Below are 20,932 nucleotides of genomic sequence, written 5' to 3'. Positions count from 1 at the left end.
AGAGTAGTGAAAAACTGTTTATTTTGCAAGTTATTAGCAGAAAATGTCTTACCTTTGAGGGCTGTGGTGTGGCAGGAGCCTTTGCACAAGTGTCAAAGTCACCTGATAGGGCATCAATAGCTGCAGAGTCATCTGTAGGCTTCTGCAATAATTTTAATTCTGAAGTCATACAACATGCAATATTTCCCACAGTCAAATTAATGTTTCAAGAATTTATGTCTGCTTTAATTATCCCTTTCTTAAAAGAGACACATACCTGAGCTCTACACATGTGTTAGAACAGAGGTATCTATTTGAGGTTTCCAAGATGCACAATTTGAATACTGGACCTGAACGTTCACAGTTGTGCATAAAAACTTATTTATTGTGAAGAGTTACACTTCACAAAAGTTTTACTGTCTACACTATTACCTACTGCATTCAATAGCATTTATGAGAATTTGCAATGAATCACGCCATGAGCCTACAATGACGCTACTTCGAAAAAAAGATCAAAGCACACAGCATGAAACAAACACGGAACAAAAATATCATAAATGTTACCTTTTGTTCTTTGTGTTTCACATCATCCTTTGCTGTTGGCTTTACTGGTTTACCCTTGGGAAGAAGAAAGATTACATCCTCATTTTGAGCTGGTCAGATTAGTTTTAGGATACAAATACTTATGTACGACATTGGGAGTTTACAGATTTCCAAGGAAGCTGAACCACTCTGAACTGATTACTTTATTCCTCATGCCATGTATTCCAAGTCAGTTCACGATGTATTTTCAAGCTCTATTACTTTGACTACATCTGAGAGATCATCTTTCTAACCTTATAGTCTACTGGAAAAACAGTTTCCTGATCCAGAAAAGATCAAATCACTGTCAGAGCAGTCACTTGCTCCAGTGAATGGCAGTTTCACAGGCCTTTAGGTATACCACCAATTAATACCTGTATATACACTTTGTCCCCAAACTTGGCACAAAACTACTTGGAATGAAAAAGCATTGTTACCCACAGTTTGCCAGTATCTCCTCTTTAAAAGGAGACTATAAAGCCAAGCTGTTTCAAGGGAGACACCCTATTTTTTCACCTGGTTTTCCCAAGCACCTAAAACACTGAGCCAGTGTAACTGGAACCTATACTGCTAAATCTCCAGGACACTGATTGCTACTGAGTGGTTCAAAGTGATTTATTTGTTCAGATTGCCTGATTTAAGAAAAGAAAAAAACCCCTTTTTGGGGGAAGGGTGGTGTCATTTGTTTTTTTAATTAAATGCATGCAAGGAGATACAGAGCTACTCTAAGTGTAGGATATTTACATGTTTAACCCTAATACATAGATGTAATACACACAATACACACACTTACTCACTTACTCAGCTTCCCTCTTCTCCCCATAATTCCAAAGAGGACAGACTGGCTCATATGCACAAATTCCTGGTGTTGCAATAAGACAGCTAAATAAAAACTAACAAAGCTTTTCCTTACCTGCTCACCTGACTCCAGAAGTTTTCGATAGTCAGGTGGGATAGTATCATCCCTTTCTCCAAGTTTGTCTCTGTGTTCAGATTTAGCCTCTTCCTGAAAGCATTTAATTTTTTAACAACTTTAATACTTATGTTAGAAACATTAGCAAACAGCAAGTCAAGAGTGCTCATTAAACTTAGGACAGCTGCCTTTTTAGAATTTAAAATTTCAAAACTACCAGAAAAAAAACCATATATGTATTTCACTATGAAGTGTGCTTCATGCCTGAAAGTTTTAAATTTACTAGCTCTCAGTAAGTGTACACATTTAATAAGTTAAACATATATATACACAGCAGCATCTCAACATAAAAAAGCAGTTATGTCAACTTTCAGTTCTGCTTTTTAACATTATGACTAAAAGGAGTAATTCCATACTTCTGCATCCAATCTCATCCATGCACTGTAGCTTTAACACAGAACTGACGTTCTTGCAATGTCTTACCCATGAATGCATCTGAGTACCTTTAGCAAAACCCAGGGCACTTCTCCAGCTCACACCCAAACTGACCAAGAGTGGCTTACACTTCTCATCAGACTCAGGAGCCAGAGTCAGTTTAAAATCCAACACAACTACAAGGCAGAGCACCACAGGCTCCTGAAAACCGCATCAAGGAGGAAAGCATTCCTTCCACTACACTTATTTTTCCATTTATGCTGCTTTGATTTCTGGCAAACATACTAGAAACACGCCTAATGCAATACCTGGTTTAGATACAAGTAGGTTTCTAAGCATATTGTTGAATAATATTTTTGTATTTGTTAACGCAGGCATTTTAAGAACCTCTTCTTTTTGAAACTTTTTTCATCCAGTGTAAGCATTTTCCATGCCTTTGTTGTAAAGAGCAACACATGAAGAAAGCTGGGCTCCAACAGCTCCACTGAAGCACAGGAGTTGCTGAGATCTTGCACATGAAGCGTTCACTCCCTTGCTATGGCAAGGGACAATGCTGCCCAGACTGTATAAACCTGTTCCTAAGGCAGCCAACAACCTCCGCACTGGAGCCTGGTCTGAGAGTAGAAATCTCCTTCTAGATTCCAGCCTAAATTTATTCATGGGCAGCTTATGGTGTTTTTTTTTTCTCCAGTAATGTCCTTTACCTTAAGTATTTCAGTTTACAATTTACTATTACTTTTGTAGTAATTTACTACTGTGCAGAAATGCATCTGTTTTTCTTATTAGCAGAAAGGTCTTTATACAATTATACAAAGAAAGACTGAATGAAGACAAAACAAGCAGAAACAAGCAAGTTAAAAAATGGGACTGATTAAATGAACATGTTCGTTGATGAACTTGGTATTCGTGGCGTTATAAAAGTCAAAGTTTGACAAAAAGAAGGCCACAAAATTGATTTTACAAACAGAGGCCAGCGGAGACACCTGAAAAATTAGAATAATGACAATAAAAGGCACTGAAATCAAATTATTGCAAATTTCCTGTAATATTTCAACACTTACCACCAAGCGGCTAAAGTGTGTTAACTAATTGAACATTTTTCACAAAAAACCACAAGTAATCCAGCTGACTGAAGAGTGCATGCTTAGAAGCAAAAAACATTTAAGTGAACTGATTGATATGCCTACATGTAGGACAACATAAGAGTATGTTGTTTTTTTCTAGTAACCTTACTTCTACATCTGAAAATCACATGCCGTGTACTCCTATGAGTATGTAAGAAATATTACCTTATACCATTTTTTAAAAAATCTCAAAGAAATAAGGTAAGCATATCAGTTTTTTGTTTGTTTGTTTGTTTTTTGTTTGGTGTCTGCCCCTGACCACACACGTTTCAGAATGTCTTTTGTTACCTTTACTTTATCCACAACTGGTTTGTTCTCATCAGGGTCGGGTTCCCTCTGTCCCAGGGAATCAGACAGGAGATCCAAGGCTTCATCCATCACTTTTCCTCCCTAACAAAGTATAAACACATTCAAGAAATGAATGTGAAAGCAAATCAGCTGTAAAAATAATTCACTTCATCAAGCTATTGTAAGTACTGACTAATGAACTGTCAACTTCAGTGAACAATGAACAATCACCTCTCCTGTTGTAATTTCAATGTACTGCAATAGCTGGGGAAAAAAATTACAAAATATTTAGACCTACAGAAAACATAATATCAGTAAGGGGTTACGGAATTTATTTTAATGCCTTTTTTTTTTGTTACACATAAGCCTAACTGATCTAAGGAGAAGAGTTCTATGAAAAGATTGTTTTTCGGTAATTGCCATTCCTTTTGCAAACAACATTATGACTCCAGATTAGCTGCTAAGGAAGTGTCAATCTGAATTAAAACTTGTTAACATTTTATCTTCACAAGATGTATGGCCTTTTGCTAATTCACACCAGTTTTATTCAAACACTGGTTAGAGAAAAAGCCCTTAAAACCAACTAAAACCCAGGTGGGAGGAGCTTTGTAGTCCCTTTTCAAATTAGGCTGGAAACACTAGAGGGAGCTCCCACTGCACGTATGAAAATGGAGAAAGGAGGCGGCATGCAACACTACCACTAAACGCAACGAAGGGAACTTCTGGTATTAAAAGGAGGTCATGGTGCTGCCTGTCCCTCCATTAACCTTGAACTCGTCCTTTTATAGGCTTTACAGATGACTTTGCCACTATGGTAATGACTACACTATTATTATTTTAAATGTACTTATTACCTAACCAGGAAAAGAAAGGCGTGGTTCGGCTAAAGGCCCAAGCCTGCAACGATCATCTAGTCCAACTGCCTGACTGCTTCAGGGCTGACCAAAAGTTAAAGCATGTTATTAAGGGCATTGTCCAAACGCCTCTTAAACACTGACAGGCTTGGGGCATCGACCACCTCTCCAGGAAGCCTGTTCCAGTGCTTGACCACCCTCCTGGCAAAGAAATGTAGATCCTAGATAAGGATCTACAGAAGAGGTTGCTTACTGAGGTAGAAGCTAGAGGAGGAGCTGCTGAGTGCACTGAAGAAACTGTAGCAGCAGAGATAACGTCCGAGGAATCTGCAGGCTTTTTACCCTCCTTGGTTTTCTGAAACAAGACACAGCATCATCACTAACACAAAGGACTAAGAGAAAAATATGCATCGCATTCCACGCATCTAAAATGCAATGCCCATACAGTTTATTTCTAGGACTTTATTTTTCTTAGAAGCTCTGCTTATTTCAGATTGAACCCCCTTCCTGAGAAGCACTGTGCAACTGTTTTGCATCTCAGTTTGTTCACATTCAATCTTTCATCTCAACTACTGGGTTAAACCCTGGCATAGCTTAAGTCAGAGGCAGATTTTATATGACTGCGGAGGAGCTAAGATTTCATCAAGCCGATGAAATCTATTTCATCGTTATGTTACAATATTCATATATTACTATATTCCTAAGCAACACTTTATAAAGTCTCAACTGCAAAGCATTATTTATGCAAGTAACTGGTAAAAAGATATGACAACTAACTTACCTAGTTTTTTCTAATTATTAAAGTCCTGCTCTCTATTAACATATTGCAAAAAATATTTAAAATTTTTATTTACTGAGTTTTATTTAAGAAAGTTTACTTAAACTTTAAAGGAAACAAAATATCAAGATTACTGAAACAATTTGAAAATAAAACAGATTTTCAGAAATCAAATATACTCACCTTTATTACAGTTGGTGTAGGTAAAGGTGCAGATGGGGATGGAGAACAGGAAAATCCTTCTGTCAAACCCTCTAAAAGATCATTTTCACTCATAGGCTAAAAGAAAAAAAAAAAAAAAGAGGCTTTTAAGCCTTTTCATCTATTAAAAAGTCAGCAGGCAACACAGCCTATCTCCATTTTTAAACTGGAAGACTGGGGATCCTTACCGACATTTGAGTAAGAAATTAATGAATGAAGCATTTATCTGAATATTCACTTTCTTACCTGGAACTTTTCTTCAGGTTTTGGTAAGAGTGGTTTTCCATCTTTATCCTACAAAAGAAAAAGCTCCTTACATTAAACCAAGCAGCCTTTAAACAACATTGCAATACAAGTACTCTGAGAGCGTTCACTGAACGACAGACAGTATTACACAAGAAAATGATCTAGCTAGTAACCTCTAGCATCTACCGCTGTTACTCAAGGTGTCATTTAAAAATTCCAGGTCCTGTAACTTAGAAGCATCTAAGTGCTGAAAAGTGATTCAGTGTGTGGGATTCTGAGCTTCCCTACTTTGTGTTTCAATTTCCAATTGAATAGGATTTGAATAGGATCCAATTGAATTTCCAGGAAATAGCACAATTAACAAATAAACCCCCAACTTCCAGATTGGTAACAATATTCCTGGATGCAGAGTCCAGAAAGGCAGTATCTTTTCACACCGGCAGCTGTGGCAGGTGTTGTGCAAATTTTGGCTATACCTAAGCAACCCATTTATGTCAAATGAGTTGTGTGGTGACGTTTGCAAAAATAGCACCTTGAAGCGCAGGGTTTTTTCAACAGCTTTGACCAATCACAATTTGTTAAGTTCTAAAATACAAAAAGCTAATGAAAGACTCCAGTGCACCAATCTCAGCCAAAATTATTCATATGTAGGTACTTGCATCTAAACCACTTCTGTGACTATGCAGGCATCTAATGATAGATGTCAGATATTCAGGAACTACAAACCGGAATTTTTATATACTATAAAAATACCTGAACTGAACAGCAACATTTCAAAATGAAATGGAGTTTCAGTTTCATCCATATATTCTGAGGAATGAAAGGAAAGTAAGACTAAAACAGCACATTAAATAAATTACTTTTGCTTCTGTTAATCTGTACTCTGGAGGAATTGTTTCTTCGTCTTCACCCAGTTTTTTGCATTCTTCCTGTTTGGTTTTCTCCTATGCAGACAAAATAAAAATAATATTAATAAACCCAAATAACTACATCCCAACAGATGTGCACATGAGCAAGCTTTCAAAGTCTTCAGTCTACTGATTCAAATTAGTCTTTCAATCCAACTACCAGACAAAAATCTCATGCAAATTAAAAGAAAACCCTTTTCTCTTGAGAAAGCCTTCATTTCTCTGCCTGTTTCTGCCTGTGGGTATCAGAAGTAGCTCTACCTACTTCAGTGAGGATCAACAGAGTTAAGTAAACAGACAAGCATGGACCAATAACAAAATAGCATTATACCTCTGAGTCTTAATTCTTGACTTTTTTGGAAATCCACTCAACAGCTACCTGGGATGCATGCAAAGGAAGGCTGAACAGAGAAATCGGTAGCCAACTTCAAAAAGGACTATCCCCTATACAAGTCATGTTGGAAGATGACAACTAAGAAAAGGTAGTAAAGCCAACTTTGGGAACTTTCACTTCATAGAGTTCCAGACCACCAGAAGAGCTGTCCTCTATTTTTGGCTCCAGTCAATACCATCTGGCCCATGGTTTGGGGTGGCAAATGGGGGCATTCAGACTGTGACTACGAACAGCATTCCCTTAGACAGAATACACATATTTCAGTGACTTACTTAAGGCTCCCTGTTAAAATAACAAGATCAGTGAAAAAAAACAAAGTTCTATGTATCACTCCTAATTTAAGCGACTCCTCATAAAGTTGGTTCCTTCTTCAGAAGGACCATACTGTATGCTACCTCTGATGTGCATGTTAATTCTGCTTTTGTTCAGCAGTAAGACACTAAGCAAATGCAGTTTGCAGAAGCTGAGGGAACTACTGTACTGTAATAGGCAAAATGATTAAGATAATGTACTCACTGTACATTTAGTACACTACTAGTACTTCCTAAGCAGAACACAACCGGTTTAACAAGTAAATTTTGTTTTTAAAAAACTGAAAACATTATCTCTAAATTGCTTCTAGCCTGAGGAAATACAGTAACACTGAAGATAATTACGTCAAAAGTCTATTTTTTGAGGTCTGATTGTTTCTCTACCTTAACTTTGTCCACAGCAGGTTTCTTTTCATCTGGATCAGGCTCCCTCTTTCCTAGGCTACTGGACAAGGCTTCCACTACTTCATCTGCCACCTGACCAATCTGTAAGGGTATCGATACAGTAAAAAACAATTCTTAGTTTGGAGTTCAGCTGCAGGTGAAGAAACCTGTCTATATACTACCACTGCCAGCCACACATTACTGAAGGTAAAAATTGAGAAGGAAACTAAAAAACTGTAATGCTTCTCTCCCTAATTGTCTTCACATACTTGGGATGTGCCGAGTTAAAGGCATAAGGAAACTTTGACAGGGGTTGCTCTGTTAACAGGCTTCTCCTTTCCAAAGACTTACTCACAGCTAAAATGTTCCACAGGGGTTTTTTTGGTTTGGTTTGTTTTTTTAATAGAAGCATATGTATTCTGAGAAGACATGCAAGAATGTCAGCCATTAATGCAACCTTCCGAAATATTCAGTAGGACAATTATGATTTTTTGTAGAATTTGTCTTTTCCTGCAGTATCCATTAAGTTCAGAAACAGGATCCCTTTTAGAGCATTAAGAGCTAGAGCAGACCACAAGAACTGTCAGTTTGACTTCCTCTATTAAGAAGGTCACTGACCTTCCCTGTTCAGTTTGTGCTTGACTTGATTTTTTTGGACAGCACTCAGCCTTTGTGGCTTACCTCTATGGAGGAAAAATATGCAATACTGAAATAAGCATCTTGACGATATGCTATACCATTGCATAAATGAAGCACTTCGTTTTGCTTTAGCTCCACCTAAGACTACTCACTGAAGACACAGCTGATGGAGCTGAAGACTGCACAGTGCAAGCTGTGGCACGAGGGACTACTTCATCCTTGGTAGTTTTTGCAGACACAGGATCGGAAGGCTTCTGAAACAGAACAATTACACTGCATTTTACTGAATATGCTCAGAAACCCAAAATGTACCTGTTAAGTGGCTTTTTTTTAAATACAGTACAAAACAAGAAAGAAAAGTCTAAATTTAAAGGTAGAAGACCCTCAATTAAGGACTAAGTGCCAATACTGCATGTTCCACTGAAAGCAGCAGGAGAGGAAAAAACAGGAAAAAAAGGATTTTTCTTGAAAGAACAGTAGCATTATCAAGTCTTAGCAAAACTATCAGTGTCAGCATCTTCAGTGAACTAGAAAGACATACTTTGGATGTGCTGCTGGGCTTCGATGGTTTGGATTGTACTGTAGGCTGTGCAGGGCAGGCAAAGTCTTTTGAAAATTCATCAACAAGATCAGATTCACTCAAAGGCTGCAAAAAAAGACATATGTGGTACAGGTGACTCACTGCCTGTTTTTAATTTGTTTTTTCCAAGAATTATATTTCAACTACTCAGAAAGCAGGAAAACTTTTGTAGCCTACACTGAAATAACATTTCACATTTACGTGCAACAAAACAGCATGAATTTCACAGGGCACAAAATTAAGAGAACCACTTTTCAGAATGAGTCAGTTGCTTTGTTATCAAAAGTCAATATAATGTAGAGAACATTATGTTCCATACTGTTTACAGGGCTACTGAAAAGGAAAATGCAACCTCTTAATTAGAACAAAAAAAGGAATGCTAATATTTACTGGATAGTATTTACTGTAACAGCATCATGTTGCTATAATACTTCAAGTATAAATTACATATAGATAGTGGAAAGCAGCACCATCAGATTATCATTCTCCCATTTTAATTTTTTTTCCAGCAGAAGTAGAGTTCCCTCAGAGGCAGAGTCAGCTGCAAGTTCTCTTAGCTTGTGCACTGACAGCTGACACTCAGTGGTTTTCACTGCACATGTTTTAGGGAAAAGTGAATAAACTGCAGTTTTAGTTCCCTACTGTGGGATCTATTACAATCTGTTGATACTACGTGATCTAGATACTTCTATGATCTATTACTAATGCTCCTGGGATCCTTCAAACTACTGTTTACACCTAAATGTTTAAATCTTTGCTAGCAGTGATCACCATTCACTTGCTATGTGGAATTTAATTGGTTAGGGCTCATTTGGTCAAATTCGTAATACATAAAATGTAATTTCTAAAGGAAAGTCTCTTATTTTCCCTCCCACTTTCCTCCCTTTGTCAATCAGTGCCCCTAAGTCTTCATTAAATGTCTCATGACATAAGGTCCAACTTTTCATAACAACTAAATTCCTCCACTAAATCAAAAAAGCATTTAGGCAATAACAACTTTTTTCACAAAAGTAATGCCACTGCATGTGCTTAAGGGTATGCAGAATGAAGGCCCAAAGTAACAGAAGCCCTAGTTGAAATCATGAAGGAATACAGCCTTGGCATTCACCAGGAATCAAGGAAGACCTGTAAGTGACTGAAGGTTTTTCAGCTATTGACATAACTTTTTTGTTTTGCTAGTTTTGGTTTCACAGATCTAAATTACTCATGATACCACAGGAATATTGGTGAATGCATCTTGCTCAAAGTCGCCTTCTTCAAATTACAAATATTGAAGTAGTGCTGAGAAAAATATTGCAACATATGACTTCGATACCCCTGTGATTCACTTACAGAACAACTATTCAATTATATTTGTGTCTCTGATTGATAGGGGTGGAAAAGCATAGGAATACTTATTCTTCTACTAACCACTTAATTCTTTTGGCATAAGACCTCATGATTCTGAGTTCATCTTCTGCTTTGGTTTTGTACTGGACTTCAGTCACACTGTGAACCAACCTCCCTTAACTCATGCCTGTTCCTCTTCTGAGCTTTTTTTTTTTGTGTGTGTGCTGTCTCCTTTGTACTCCCTGTGAAACAGGAAGACTTGTCTCCTAACATTAGTGTCTGGTTCCCTCAGAGCATAGCTGCTCTTTTTTCCTTATGACATGCTTGGCAGGCATTCCTTCTGTGCAGCTCTCATCACCCACTCAAGACGATTGCTCGTCTAAGACCTGACATGAAAATTCAGAGATGTAAAGTCTTTTCATCACTGCCTTTGCATTCCTCCATATTTCAACCTTGAATAATACAAATGACTTCACATTTCTGCTAAAAAGGCACAGTGTCATTCTCGCTTAGATTGGTCCTGACCTTCACACTCATTTCAGAAGAACCGAGGTTACCTGTGCTTTTCCAGTTTTGGCAGCACTCCTCAACTCACAGCCCTCAGTTCCTTCAGTGCACAGTTCCTTTGCTTTTCCTAATTTTCACTTTCTTCCTGTGCCATTTCAATTAACCTTTGTAACTTTCCCTTTCAAACTATCTTGCACTTTCTAGGCCACGATGGATATTTTTTGCAAAGTTCAAGTTGTTCTTTGCGATTAGGAGAATGTCCACAGCAGCTTTTTCCTTCTTTCCAGTCGTGTTCCTTTATATTTGATGACTAATGAGAGGAAACTGTCAAGAAAACAAAAGATTTTCTGCCTCGCCTCTCTCTGTCCTTCAAAAGCTCCAATAGACTTCTACAGAATACCTTACAGTAACTTCCCATACAGCTTTTCTTTGTGGCAGCAGTCATTTCTGTAACTCCCTCCTATCTTCGTAATCGCTAAACCTTTTTCTTACCACGAGCTCTTCATTCACAGCCAGTGAATTTCAATAAAACCAACTTTCACTTGACACTTCAGATCAGCAGATTTTGTGCAAGGAAGTAAACACACAAGCAGACCAAGAGACTTACACAATGGCACAGAGAGAAGTGAGGAAGGAGAGGGAGAAAACAGGGTATCTATTAACACTCCTACAATATTGTCAGTTTTCTAACCTTAGGTTGCTCTTCAGGCTTTGGCAATATTGGTTTTCCATCTTTATCCTAAAAGTAAAGTAAGTATTATTGACATTTTTCCATTGTTATAAGAAGTGCCATACTCCATAATCACCAGCAAAATAATATAAAATCAATGATACACACAAGGTGAAATCAGTGACACAGTAATAGGAATTCCCCTAAACAGGGGGAATTCTTACATGGCCAGGTAAGTGGAAAAAAAAAGCAAATGTGATGTCAGCACAATACAAATGGGCCAAGAGACCAAAAAGTGTTCATTCCTATCAGTATCAATATGCAGCAGGAATTAATTCCACAATAAACCAGCAGGAATTCATCCACTAGTAAAACATCTTTGAATGCAAAACCCAAACTTTTGCACTTGAACAAATAAGGGGTTAAATCCCAGGTCTACAGTCAGGCAGTCCTGAAATCTCTAAAAGGAGGGGTAAAACTTGCTCCTTTCAAAATAAAATGTTAACATTCAGTTCCAGCAAGGCCAGTTTATACAGCAACCTTGTTAACATGAGTTATACTAATAACCATCACAAAACCTTTCAATTCTGAACTTTATGGAAAACACATCTCAGTTCTATTGTTGTTTTGCTTAACCTTGACCAAATCTCCATCACTTGAAGTGACAATCTGAAAAAATGAGTGTAATTTTCATACCATTTTACAACAGTGTTTCATGGTTACATTACAAAGTGATACCCAAAAGCACTTCTGTAAAGTGATGGATTGTACAACAGTGAGGTTTAATATCAGAAACAAGTAACAGCACTCTTGGAGCAGGAAGGTGTGACCTGGGAAGATCAGATCTTTGCTCAGAATGCCTAAGAAACCCAGTCATGCCCACAAAGGAAGGGAAGGGAACTAGAGATACAGAAATCACCAACAGGAGAAAGCCTGTTGGTGATTTCTGTATCTCTAGTTTATTTCTAGAAAGAAAAGTATTGATTAAATACTAGTTTTGGTTGTTTTCTGCACGTTCTTTCCCTCTCTGTGACGAAACAAAGTGTCAGACGCAGTGCCCTATTTACAAAGCAATGGAGATATGAAAAACTTACCAACTCTGGTGTTAGCCTGTATTCTGGAGGTATCGTATCATCACGTTCTCCAACCTTTTCTTCTTTTTTCTCTTTAGCTTTTGCCTTAAACAGAACAAAAAAAAATCACTTAGAGAAATTAAAATAAAAACTCAAAGTGCACTCAACTTCAAGATTCTTCAGCCTACTGTTTGAAGAAGTACTAGCATCAGATAAAATTATTCCATGTATCAAGGTATTAAAATTCCTCAATTTATTCCTATCAAATTTCTTGTGGTAAAATCATCATGGCTTAAGAATCAATGCCATATGTGAATATAGCTATATTATTTTAAATTCTAAAAAACTTCAGACACTATTCAGAGCCATAACCTTGTGGCAGGTACTTTTAGAATTTTTGGGGTGTACAAAATCCTCAGGTTTCCTTGGTTTTCATCACTCTGATTATACAAGCTGTAATTCTGTTTTTTCACCTCTCCTACTGAAACACAGTTTTTAATTTTCTGGACCTCCTTCATGAAGCAACGTATCCACTAAGTTACCTGAAGGCCCAGACCGACTGAATCTGCAATACAACATGCTCTTTTTTGTCAAAATTGAGCTCCAACATCTTCTCTTGGCAAAAAATTATTTCCTACTCTTTCCCTACTCATTTCTTTGCTCTGAGCTGTTAGTGAAGACAGGGGAAAATAACTGATATTGGTAGGGTTATAGGCAGAATTTGCAAAACTAAACTAGAAAGTCAAAGTTAACATGCAAACACATGGCTCCTGTTAAAATCTAACTGTTGAAGAAAAACTAAACTCTTAGATGAAAGGCAAGACCCAAATTAGAAAGATAATGGGGTCTGATAGAAAAAGGATTATATGCACTAAAACCCATAAAAGTTAATTAAAAATCAAACAGAAAATACATGCAAAACAAAAGCTTGCTATAAATTGTACCCAGTGCTTGGGGAAAAAAACAGAGCAACTATAGCTAACACAGGGCAAGGTGTATGTATGTGTGCTTGCATAGCCAAATGAAATAACCAAGGGATAACCAGGATAACCAAGGGATCAAGCCCAGCCAGCATGGGTTTAGGAAAAGCAGGTCCTGCTTGACCAACCTCATCTCCTTCTATGACAGGGTGACCCACTTAGTGGATGATGGACAGGCTGTGGATGTTGTCTATCTAGACTTCAGTAAAGTCTTGGACGCTGTCTCCCACAGCATTCTCCTGGAGAAGCTGGCAGCTCATGGCTTGGACGGGTGTGCTCTTTGCTGGGTAAAGAACTGGCTGGACGGCCGAGTCCAGAGAGTTATGGTGAATGGAGTTTACTCCAGTTGGCAGCCGGTCACAAGTGGTGTTCCCCAGGGCTCTGTGTTGGGGCCAGTTCTGTTTAACATCTTTAACAATGATCTGGATGCAGGGATCGAGTGCACCCTCAGTCAGTTTGCAGAAGACACCAAGTTGGGCGGGAGTGTTGATCTGCTTGAGGGTAGGAAGGCTCTGCAGAGGGACCTGGACAGGCTGGATCCATGGGCCGAGGCCAACTGTATGAGGTTCAACAAGGCTCAGTGCCAGGTCCTGCACTTGGGCCACAGCAACCCCCTGCAACGCTACAGGCTTGGGGAAGAGTGGCTGGAAAGCTGCCAGGCAGAGAAGGACCTGGGGGCGTTGGTTGACAGCCGGCTGAATATGAGCCAGCAGTGTGCCCAGGTGGCCAAGAAAGCCAACAGCATCCTGACTTGTATCAAAAATAGCGTGGCCAGCAGGACTAGGGCACTGATCGTGCCCTGTAGTTGGCACTGGTGAGGCCGCACCTCGAATCCTGTGTTCAGTTTTGGGCCCCTCACTACAAGAAGGACACTGAGTTGCTGGAGCGTATCCAGAGAAGGGCAGCGAAGCTGGTGAAGGGTCTGGAGCACAAGGCTGATGAGGAGCGCTGAAGGACCTGGGGTTGGAGAAGCGGAGGCTGAGGGGAGACCTCATCGCTCTCTACAACTGCCTGAAAGGAGGGTGTAGAGAGGTGGAGTTGGTCTCTTCTCCCAGGTAACCAGCAACAGGACGAGAGGAAATGGCCTCGAGTTGCACCAGGGGAGGTTTAGATTGGATATTAGGAAAAATGTCTTCACTGAAAGGGTTATCAAGCATTGGAACAGGCTGCCCAGAGAGGCGGTGAAGTCCCCATCCCTGAAGGTATTTAAAAGACGTTTGGATGAGGTGCTTAGGGACATGGTGTAGTGGTGGGCTTGGTAGTGTTAGGTTTACGGTTGGACTCGATGATCTTAAAGGTCTTTTCCAACCTATACGATTCTGTGATTCCGTGACTCTGTGAAATGCTTATAATTTTCCAGACCACCCTACTATATTCTATTCTACCTGTATCCACTCGGGATTTCTTCATTTCATAATCACATAGGACTCAGACATTCCTTAGGCTTCTGATATGAAAATCGCTTTGTTGTTATTTTACACATTTGTACGGTATCTAACAAAGGGGACTTGGGATTCCATGGGAGAGTCTGAAAGCTGCTGTAAAAAGGAGTAAGATTATACCTCTGACACCTCTACAACAGGCCTGAGATCTTCTTCAGGTTCAGGTTCAGGTCCACCAAGAGTATCAAGAAGAGCTTCCACTGCATCATCTTTAATTTCCTGTATTTAAGAAAATATGCAAATCATTTCATTATTTCTTTAAATTGACACAGGTTTTACCTTACATATCTTTTATGCTGTACATGAAGTAAATAGCCAGCACCAGACTGGTAATTTCTGTTTGGCTTTACCTTATTTCCTTAACATCACGTTGCAGGATATGACAAATTATGTGATAAGATTAGCACAGTCTAATCAAGGCATATCTCCCCTTAAGGAGAGGGGAAAAGAAAAAGAAAAAAAAACCAAAAAAGCATAGTATCGCATAACACAATTGCCATATGCTTTGAAATGGCAAACCCAGAAAGGGTAAGGTCCCATTTGCTCTCTACAGAGTAAAAAAGAAAGATTTGTAAAACCTGAGAAAATGACATCATATCCAAGTTGTAAACACACCTCACATAGCTAAGAAAACACATTTTTCTATTCTATGGCCTCTAGTCAGAAGAACTACAGTTATTCTGCAGAAGAATCCAGAAGGGAAAATCATCCGACCCATTCAGGCCAGGTCTTTAAGGCACAGTTAAGAATCTGAGCAATGGCAATTCCTGTTATTCCTATACTTTCTGTGATAAACAGGATTTACAACTGAAAAGGATGATGGATGAGGATGATGAGCATCTTTACAGAAGCAGGCACACATAAAATACACTATGTGCTTGTAAATTTTAATTAGAATTTAACCAGTCAAAGAATGACCATGTATACCTCTTTTGATTTTGTTTTCTTCTCCTTAGGAGGAACTGAGGTCTTGACTGAACTCGCTGCTTGTGCTTGCATGATTTCTCCTTCCTTGTTTGGTTTCTTTTACATAAGGGCAAAACGAGAGATATGAATTTACAGGCAAATTTGCAAAAATAAAAAGAAGGGGAAAATTGTCAAGATCTTTTTAAACCAAAATATTAATATAATAATGGCAATATTTCATTGCAATAAAGGCATGCGATGGCAAGAAAAATATCAATACCTCTGTCAGACTCTTATTTTCTTCACCAGAAGCAGTACTACAGGTGAAGTCAGATGACAGGGCCTCTGCAAGCTCATCATCTGTCATTGGTTTCTGAGCAAGAAATTGCAAACCATGTTATGATTATTAAAGTTCAAATATCAGTGCTGTCAAACTTGGTTTAAAATCTGAGTGTGTTCCATGCTTACTCACACAATGACCTCATCAGCACATTTTGACCTCATCATTGCTGTCACAGAAAAAACAAAGGTATCTCCCCTCACTGGTTGATTCATTTTTTAGATAAGCTTTTATTTTTATATGCTAAACTTATAAACAGTGAAATTAAGCTGGCTTATAGAGTTCTTTTGCTAAGTATAGAAAGTCAAGTAATCTTTGCTAAAGACAATACAAAGAACCTCCTGCATGCACAGCTACTATTTCTTCCCTTTGTTATTATTAGACCCAATATCTCTATGAGCATTTATTTAGCTTATTTCAGCTTCAGTCAGTGTCCTGAAAATTCCTACTTCTTTATTAAAAACATCTGTGACAAATTCTATTTAGTTTTATCTGTATCTACGTTATCTGGGCCCCCACAGCCCTCTCCCACTTCCTGGGATTTTTGGAAGACAGGCAACATTTAGATTTTCCTAGGAATCCAATGATAATTGGGTTATTTTCACCTTCCAATATTAAAAAAGTCTTACTTTATCTTGTTCATCTGCTTTTGGTGGGACTCCATCTTTGCCATCTCCTTTGCTCTAAAACGAGAGTTAATGTTGTAGTAAATGTGAAGCAAAAACATACAATATGAAAGAAAACACGCATCAAGAATTTTTTTTTTTTTAACACACTAACCTTCAACAATTTAACATACTCTGGAGGGAGACTACCTTCCCGTTTACCCATTTCTTCCAAGTATCTTGAAGATATATCTTCCTATGAAAACAATGCACACATTAATTTTTGTACTCTTGTTTATTGAAATAAATTTCTAATGTAGAGCTATCTACAGTGATACTTCTGGAAGGAAAACACAAGGCTTGGCTAGGTCAGAGGGCCAGTGCTAGACTGTGACTATATAGTGTCTTTCAGAACCTAGTGTCACACACATGCATCTCGACTAGCTTCAGCAGTGCACATCATCTAGCAAAACGGCATCTCCATTGCCAGATTCCTTCTGCATTAACATAAGCCATTTCAGCCTCTCAGATCATAGAATGTATTGCTGTACCTAGATTGAATTTTAAATATTTATAAATTCCAAAATTTGTATCACAGCTGAGTACTGCAGTGAGACATTGAGCTTGTAATCTTAATCATTCTTATGTTACTATCCCATTCTAACTCAGAAAAAGTATGCATTCTTCCCCATATTCTCAATGTTTTACCCTTTCTCAAGTAGAAATGAAATCTCCTAGGTTGTTTCGCTCTCTTATACCTCAATCACTGCCTTTTGTAAATCCACTGGAGACCATGCTTGGAAGTCAGTTAAAAAAGCAACAGACTTTCTTTGTTGACAATTTACTGTTTTCTACTGCAACACACACATAACTGTACGTGCTGGTTTTGGCTGGGGTAGAGCTAATTTCTTTTCATAGTAGCTAGTATGGGGCTGTGTTTTGGATTTGTGCTGGAAACAGTGCTGATAACACAGGGACATTTTCGTTCCTGTTGAGCAGTGCTTACACAGCATCAAGGGCTTTCCTGCTCCTCACCCCACCCCACCAGCAAGGGGGCTGGGGGGCACAAGAAGCATGGGAGGGGACACGGCTGGGACAGCTGACCCCAACTGCCCCAAGGGCTATCCCACACCATATGGCGTCCTGCTCAGTATATAAAGCTGGGGAAGAAGGAGGAAGGGGGGACATTTGGAGTGATGGCGTTTGTCTTCCCAAGGCACCATTAGGTGTGATGGAGCCCTGCTGTCCTGGAGATGGCTGAACACCTGCCTGCCCATGGGAAGGAGTGAATGAATTCCTTGCTTCGCTTTGCTTGCGTGCGCGGCTTTTGCTTTCCCTATTAAACTGTCTTTATCTCAACCCATGAGTTTTCTCACTTTTACTCTTCGGATTCTCTCCCTCATCCCACTGGGGGGAGTGAGCGAGCAGCTGGGTGGGGGCTTGGTTGCCGGCTGGGGCTAAACCAGGACACTGCATAATTTCTGTATTACTGAAAACAACACTAAAATGCAACTGTGCAAACTCTATTTTACCTCTTAGCAGATCAAAGTGACAAATACTGGATCAATGCAGTAGTGAGCAACTACAGACACATTTTAGAGATGAATCTTCTAAAAAATAAAAATAAAAAATGTAAAATACCGTAACTTCTGGACCAGTGTAAACAGGACTAGTAGGCACATCATCTTCAGGTCCACCTAGGGTATCTATTAGGCTATCTAGTGCCGACTCATCCATACCAGGCTAAAAAATAAGCAGACCGTTATTGAAGTTATCATGCTGTACAAAGAAAAAAAACCCCTGAATCATCTGGTGAATCTGTAGAAAACTCCTGGAAACCAAGCCAAAAGCTTTCTTTCTGTAGGTCCTGCACTTGCCAAATTCTTCAGTGAGAACTGTTCTTAAATCTGTTCCCCAATGTCAGTAACAAGATAATTTGCATTTATATACCAGCTGATATACATCCATACCTTTACAACATAACTGAAGATAAAGAGTAATTAATTTTATGCTAGTTGCGGTAAGAGTGATTCTAAATAAGCCCTATTTGACAAAAAACAAATGACACGCCACTAGTTTATTACCTATTCTTTCAGATAGTCCTTCACCACTATACATAACTATTACATAGCAATACTTCAGCAGTTACCAATTTATTTTTCCTGCAACTGAAGTGTTCCAGGGAGAGAAACAGTCTCTGAGACATTTTTACAAGGGAAGCATTTGCTTGGGACTGTATTTACCAACCTCAGTACTTGACTTATCAGCTGCAGTAACATCACTTGCACCAGCTGCACCTGCAGCAGCTACACCTGCAGCAGCTGTCCCAGCTGCTATGGACATCTTCTCAGACTTAGGCTGGTAAATAAGAGAAAAATTAAGAGATGGCTTTATTATATGGCCCTATGTTAAAAATTCTGGAGACAAACCAAAGTAGAACAGAGATGTTCTACTCAGGCATGCTGTGCTGGTTTTGGCTGGGATAGAGTTAATTTTCTTCACAGTAGCTTGTATGGGGCTGTGTTTTGGGTTTGTGCTGGAAACAGTGTTGATCACCCAGGGGTGTTTTTGTCACTGCTGAGCAGTGCTTACACACAGTCAAGGCCTGTTCTGCTCCTCACCCCACCCCACCAGCGAGGGGGCTGGGGGGGCACAAGAAGTTGGGAGGGGACACGGCTGGGACAGCTGACCCACACTGCCCCAAAGGGCTATTCCATACCATATGGCGTCATGCTCAGCATAGAAAGCTGGGGAAGAAGAAGGAAGGGGGGACATTTGGAGTGATGGCGTTTGTCTTCCCAAGGCACCATTAGGTGTGATGGAGCCCTGCTTTCCTGGAGATGGCTGAACACCTGCCTGCCCATGGGAAGCAGTGAAGGAATTCCTTCCTTTGCTTTGCTTGCGTGCGTGGCTTTCACTTTCCCTATTAAACTGTCTTTATCTCAGCCCACGAGTTTTCTCACTTTTACCCTTCTGATTGTCTTCCCCATCCCACCAGGGGCGGGGGGGGGGGGGGGGGGGGGGGGGGGGAGTGAGCAAGCGGCTGGGTGGGGCTGAGTTGCCAGCTGGGGCTAAAACACAACACATGCATATCTATTGTCCCTCTTCATCTACACTTTGAATAAAAAAAGGTAAGCTGGTTCTACCTACTGGCTGAGTGGTCTGGAAATTGAGTAGCTGCAGCTTGCATGATACTGAGCCCAGCCTAAAACATCCAACTCTGAGGCTGCACATATTTTTTTTTACACTCAGCAACTGGCTAATACACCTGCACAGCGTACAGATGCTTGGGCAGAGCAAGCTACAATCTGCCTGCAATACTACAGAGACATACTCTGTTTCCAGTGTTATTTTGCTGTGAGAAAGAAAGCATGCAATTTTAAGTATTCTACCTCTTTCTTTTACTTTACCAGTAAAAGAAATCTGCAGTGCAGAAAGGCTATGAGGCCCCTTCCAAGTCTCTTTCATTTACAACCAATAGTTCTCAATACACCATTAACACCATCAGCAAATGTTGCTCAAATAGGTAGGGTGAAAACTGCTTCAGGGAGTTAGGTGCAGGAGCAACACCAATATAAAATGCAGACTTCTGCATTACTACCATTCTCATTTACTGCAAAAAAAGTGGGTTGTAGTAGAGCTGCAGGAGTCCTTCATGTTACTCTGGCCTCATCACCCAGACACACGCAGACCAGAAGGCCAAAAGACCTGGATCCTGACTACTACACACTTTTGCTCCAGCTTTTTCTCCACTTGCCCCTCTGAAATGACTCTTCCCCAACCTTTCTCTTCCTAGTTTTTTTCAGAGTCTTGCAGTCAGGATGTACGGAGTGCCCTACTACAAACGGATAACCTGCTGACCTGCTGCACTTGGAGCCAACACTGCTACTACAAACGTGCCTGAAAGTCCACAGGTGAAGGAGCTCCATGATGGCAATGCTTATATAAACAAAGCATTTGCTTGACTGACCAGGCAGTCCCTTCTGTTCACCTTCAGTAGCGAAGGGGCAAAGGAAGAGATTGACAAAGAACCAATTACACCCACGTAGCTGCAAGGAACTTGCAAAAAGCTTGCGTGAATGACAGAGGACCCCGAAACACGTAACACATGGGAACAGGCCTACAATTCTGATAATGTTGCTTGCTTGGCTAACAGCCAGAGCGTGTTGGACAATGAAAACAGATGCACTAAGGGGACAACAAAAGGTGGATGCACATCAGGATCACCAAATAACCAGCACAAACTACCAAAACGATCTGGCTGGGCAGCTCTATCTGCAGCTGATGCTTATCCATTAACGCTCTCATGGGTTAGTTGGAAGTGGTATATCCAGGATGTTGTTTCAGTCAATTAGTGGGTCAAGCGTGAAGTTTCTAAGTCCCAGATTTTAAAACAGCACAAGTAGGTTTGTCATACACAACTTGAAACACAAGACAGCTTTTGAGGTTTTCTACATTGTGATT

At 39.7% G+C, this 20,932-nt stretch overlaps 1 protein-coding gene across 6 annotated transcripts in view; it reads right to left on the bottom strand.

The window, feature by feature from the left end:
• CAST (calpastatin) overlaps positions 1-20,932 on the bottom strand; it is a 66,030-nt gene that overhangs the window by 5,514 nt on the left and 39,584 nt on the right. For all 6 annotated transcript variants that reach the window (XM_075526194.1, XM_075526196.1, XM_075526195.1 and 3 more), the window contains 20 exons: positions 18,716-18,826; positions 18,110-18,211; positions 16,644-16,724; positions 16,493-16,546; positions 15,804-15,896; positions 15,545-15,640; positions 14,738-14,836; positions 12,217-12,300; positions 11,144-11,191; positions 8,578-8,682; positions 8,189-8,290; positions 7,398-7,499; positions 6,261-6,344; positions 5,401-5,448; positions 5,137-5,232; positions 4,429-4,530; positions 3,322-3,423; positions 1,475-1,567; positions 544-597; positions 53-142 (listed from right to left, as the gene is read on the bottom strand). In XM_075526194.1, the coding sequence (XP_075382309.1) occupies positions 53-142; positions 544-597; positions 1,475-1,567; positions 3,322-3,423; positions 4,429-4,530; positions 5,137-5,232; positions 5,401-5,448; positions 6,261-6,344; positions 7,398-7,499; positions 8,189-8,290; positions 8,578-8,682; positions 11,144-11,191; positions 12,217-12,300; positions 14,738-14,836; positions 15,545-15,640; positions 15,804-15,896; positions 16,493-16,546; positions 16,644-16,724; positions 18,110-18,211; positions 18,716-18,826 (1,746 nt within the window). The remainder of the gene's footprint in view (positions 1-52; positions 143-543; positions 598-1,474; positions 1,568-3,321; positions 3,424-4,428; positions 4,531-5,136; positions 5,233-5,400; positions 5,449-6,260; positions 6,345-7,397; positions 7,500-8,188; positions 8,291-8,577; positions 8,683-11,143; positions 11,192-12,216; positions 12,301-14,737; positions 14,837-15,544; positions 15,641-15,803; positions 15,897-16,492; positions 16,547-16,643; positions 16,725-18,109; positions 18,212-18,715; positions 18,827-20,932) is intronic.

This window comes from Mycteria americana, chromosome Z (genome assembly GCF_035582795.1).
Source record: "Mycteria americana isolate JAX WOST 10 ecotype Jacksonville Zoo and Gardens chromosome Z, USCA_MyAme_1.0, whole genome shotgun sequence".
NCBI classification, from domain to species: domain Eukaryota; kingdom Metazoa; phylum Chordata; class Aves; order Ciconiiformes; family Ciconiidae; genus Mycteria; species Mycteria americana.
The sequence above is the reverse complement of the archived record's forward strand: the minus strand, read 5'-3'. Positions and strand labels throughout refer to the sequence as shown.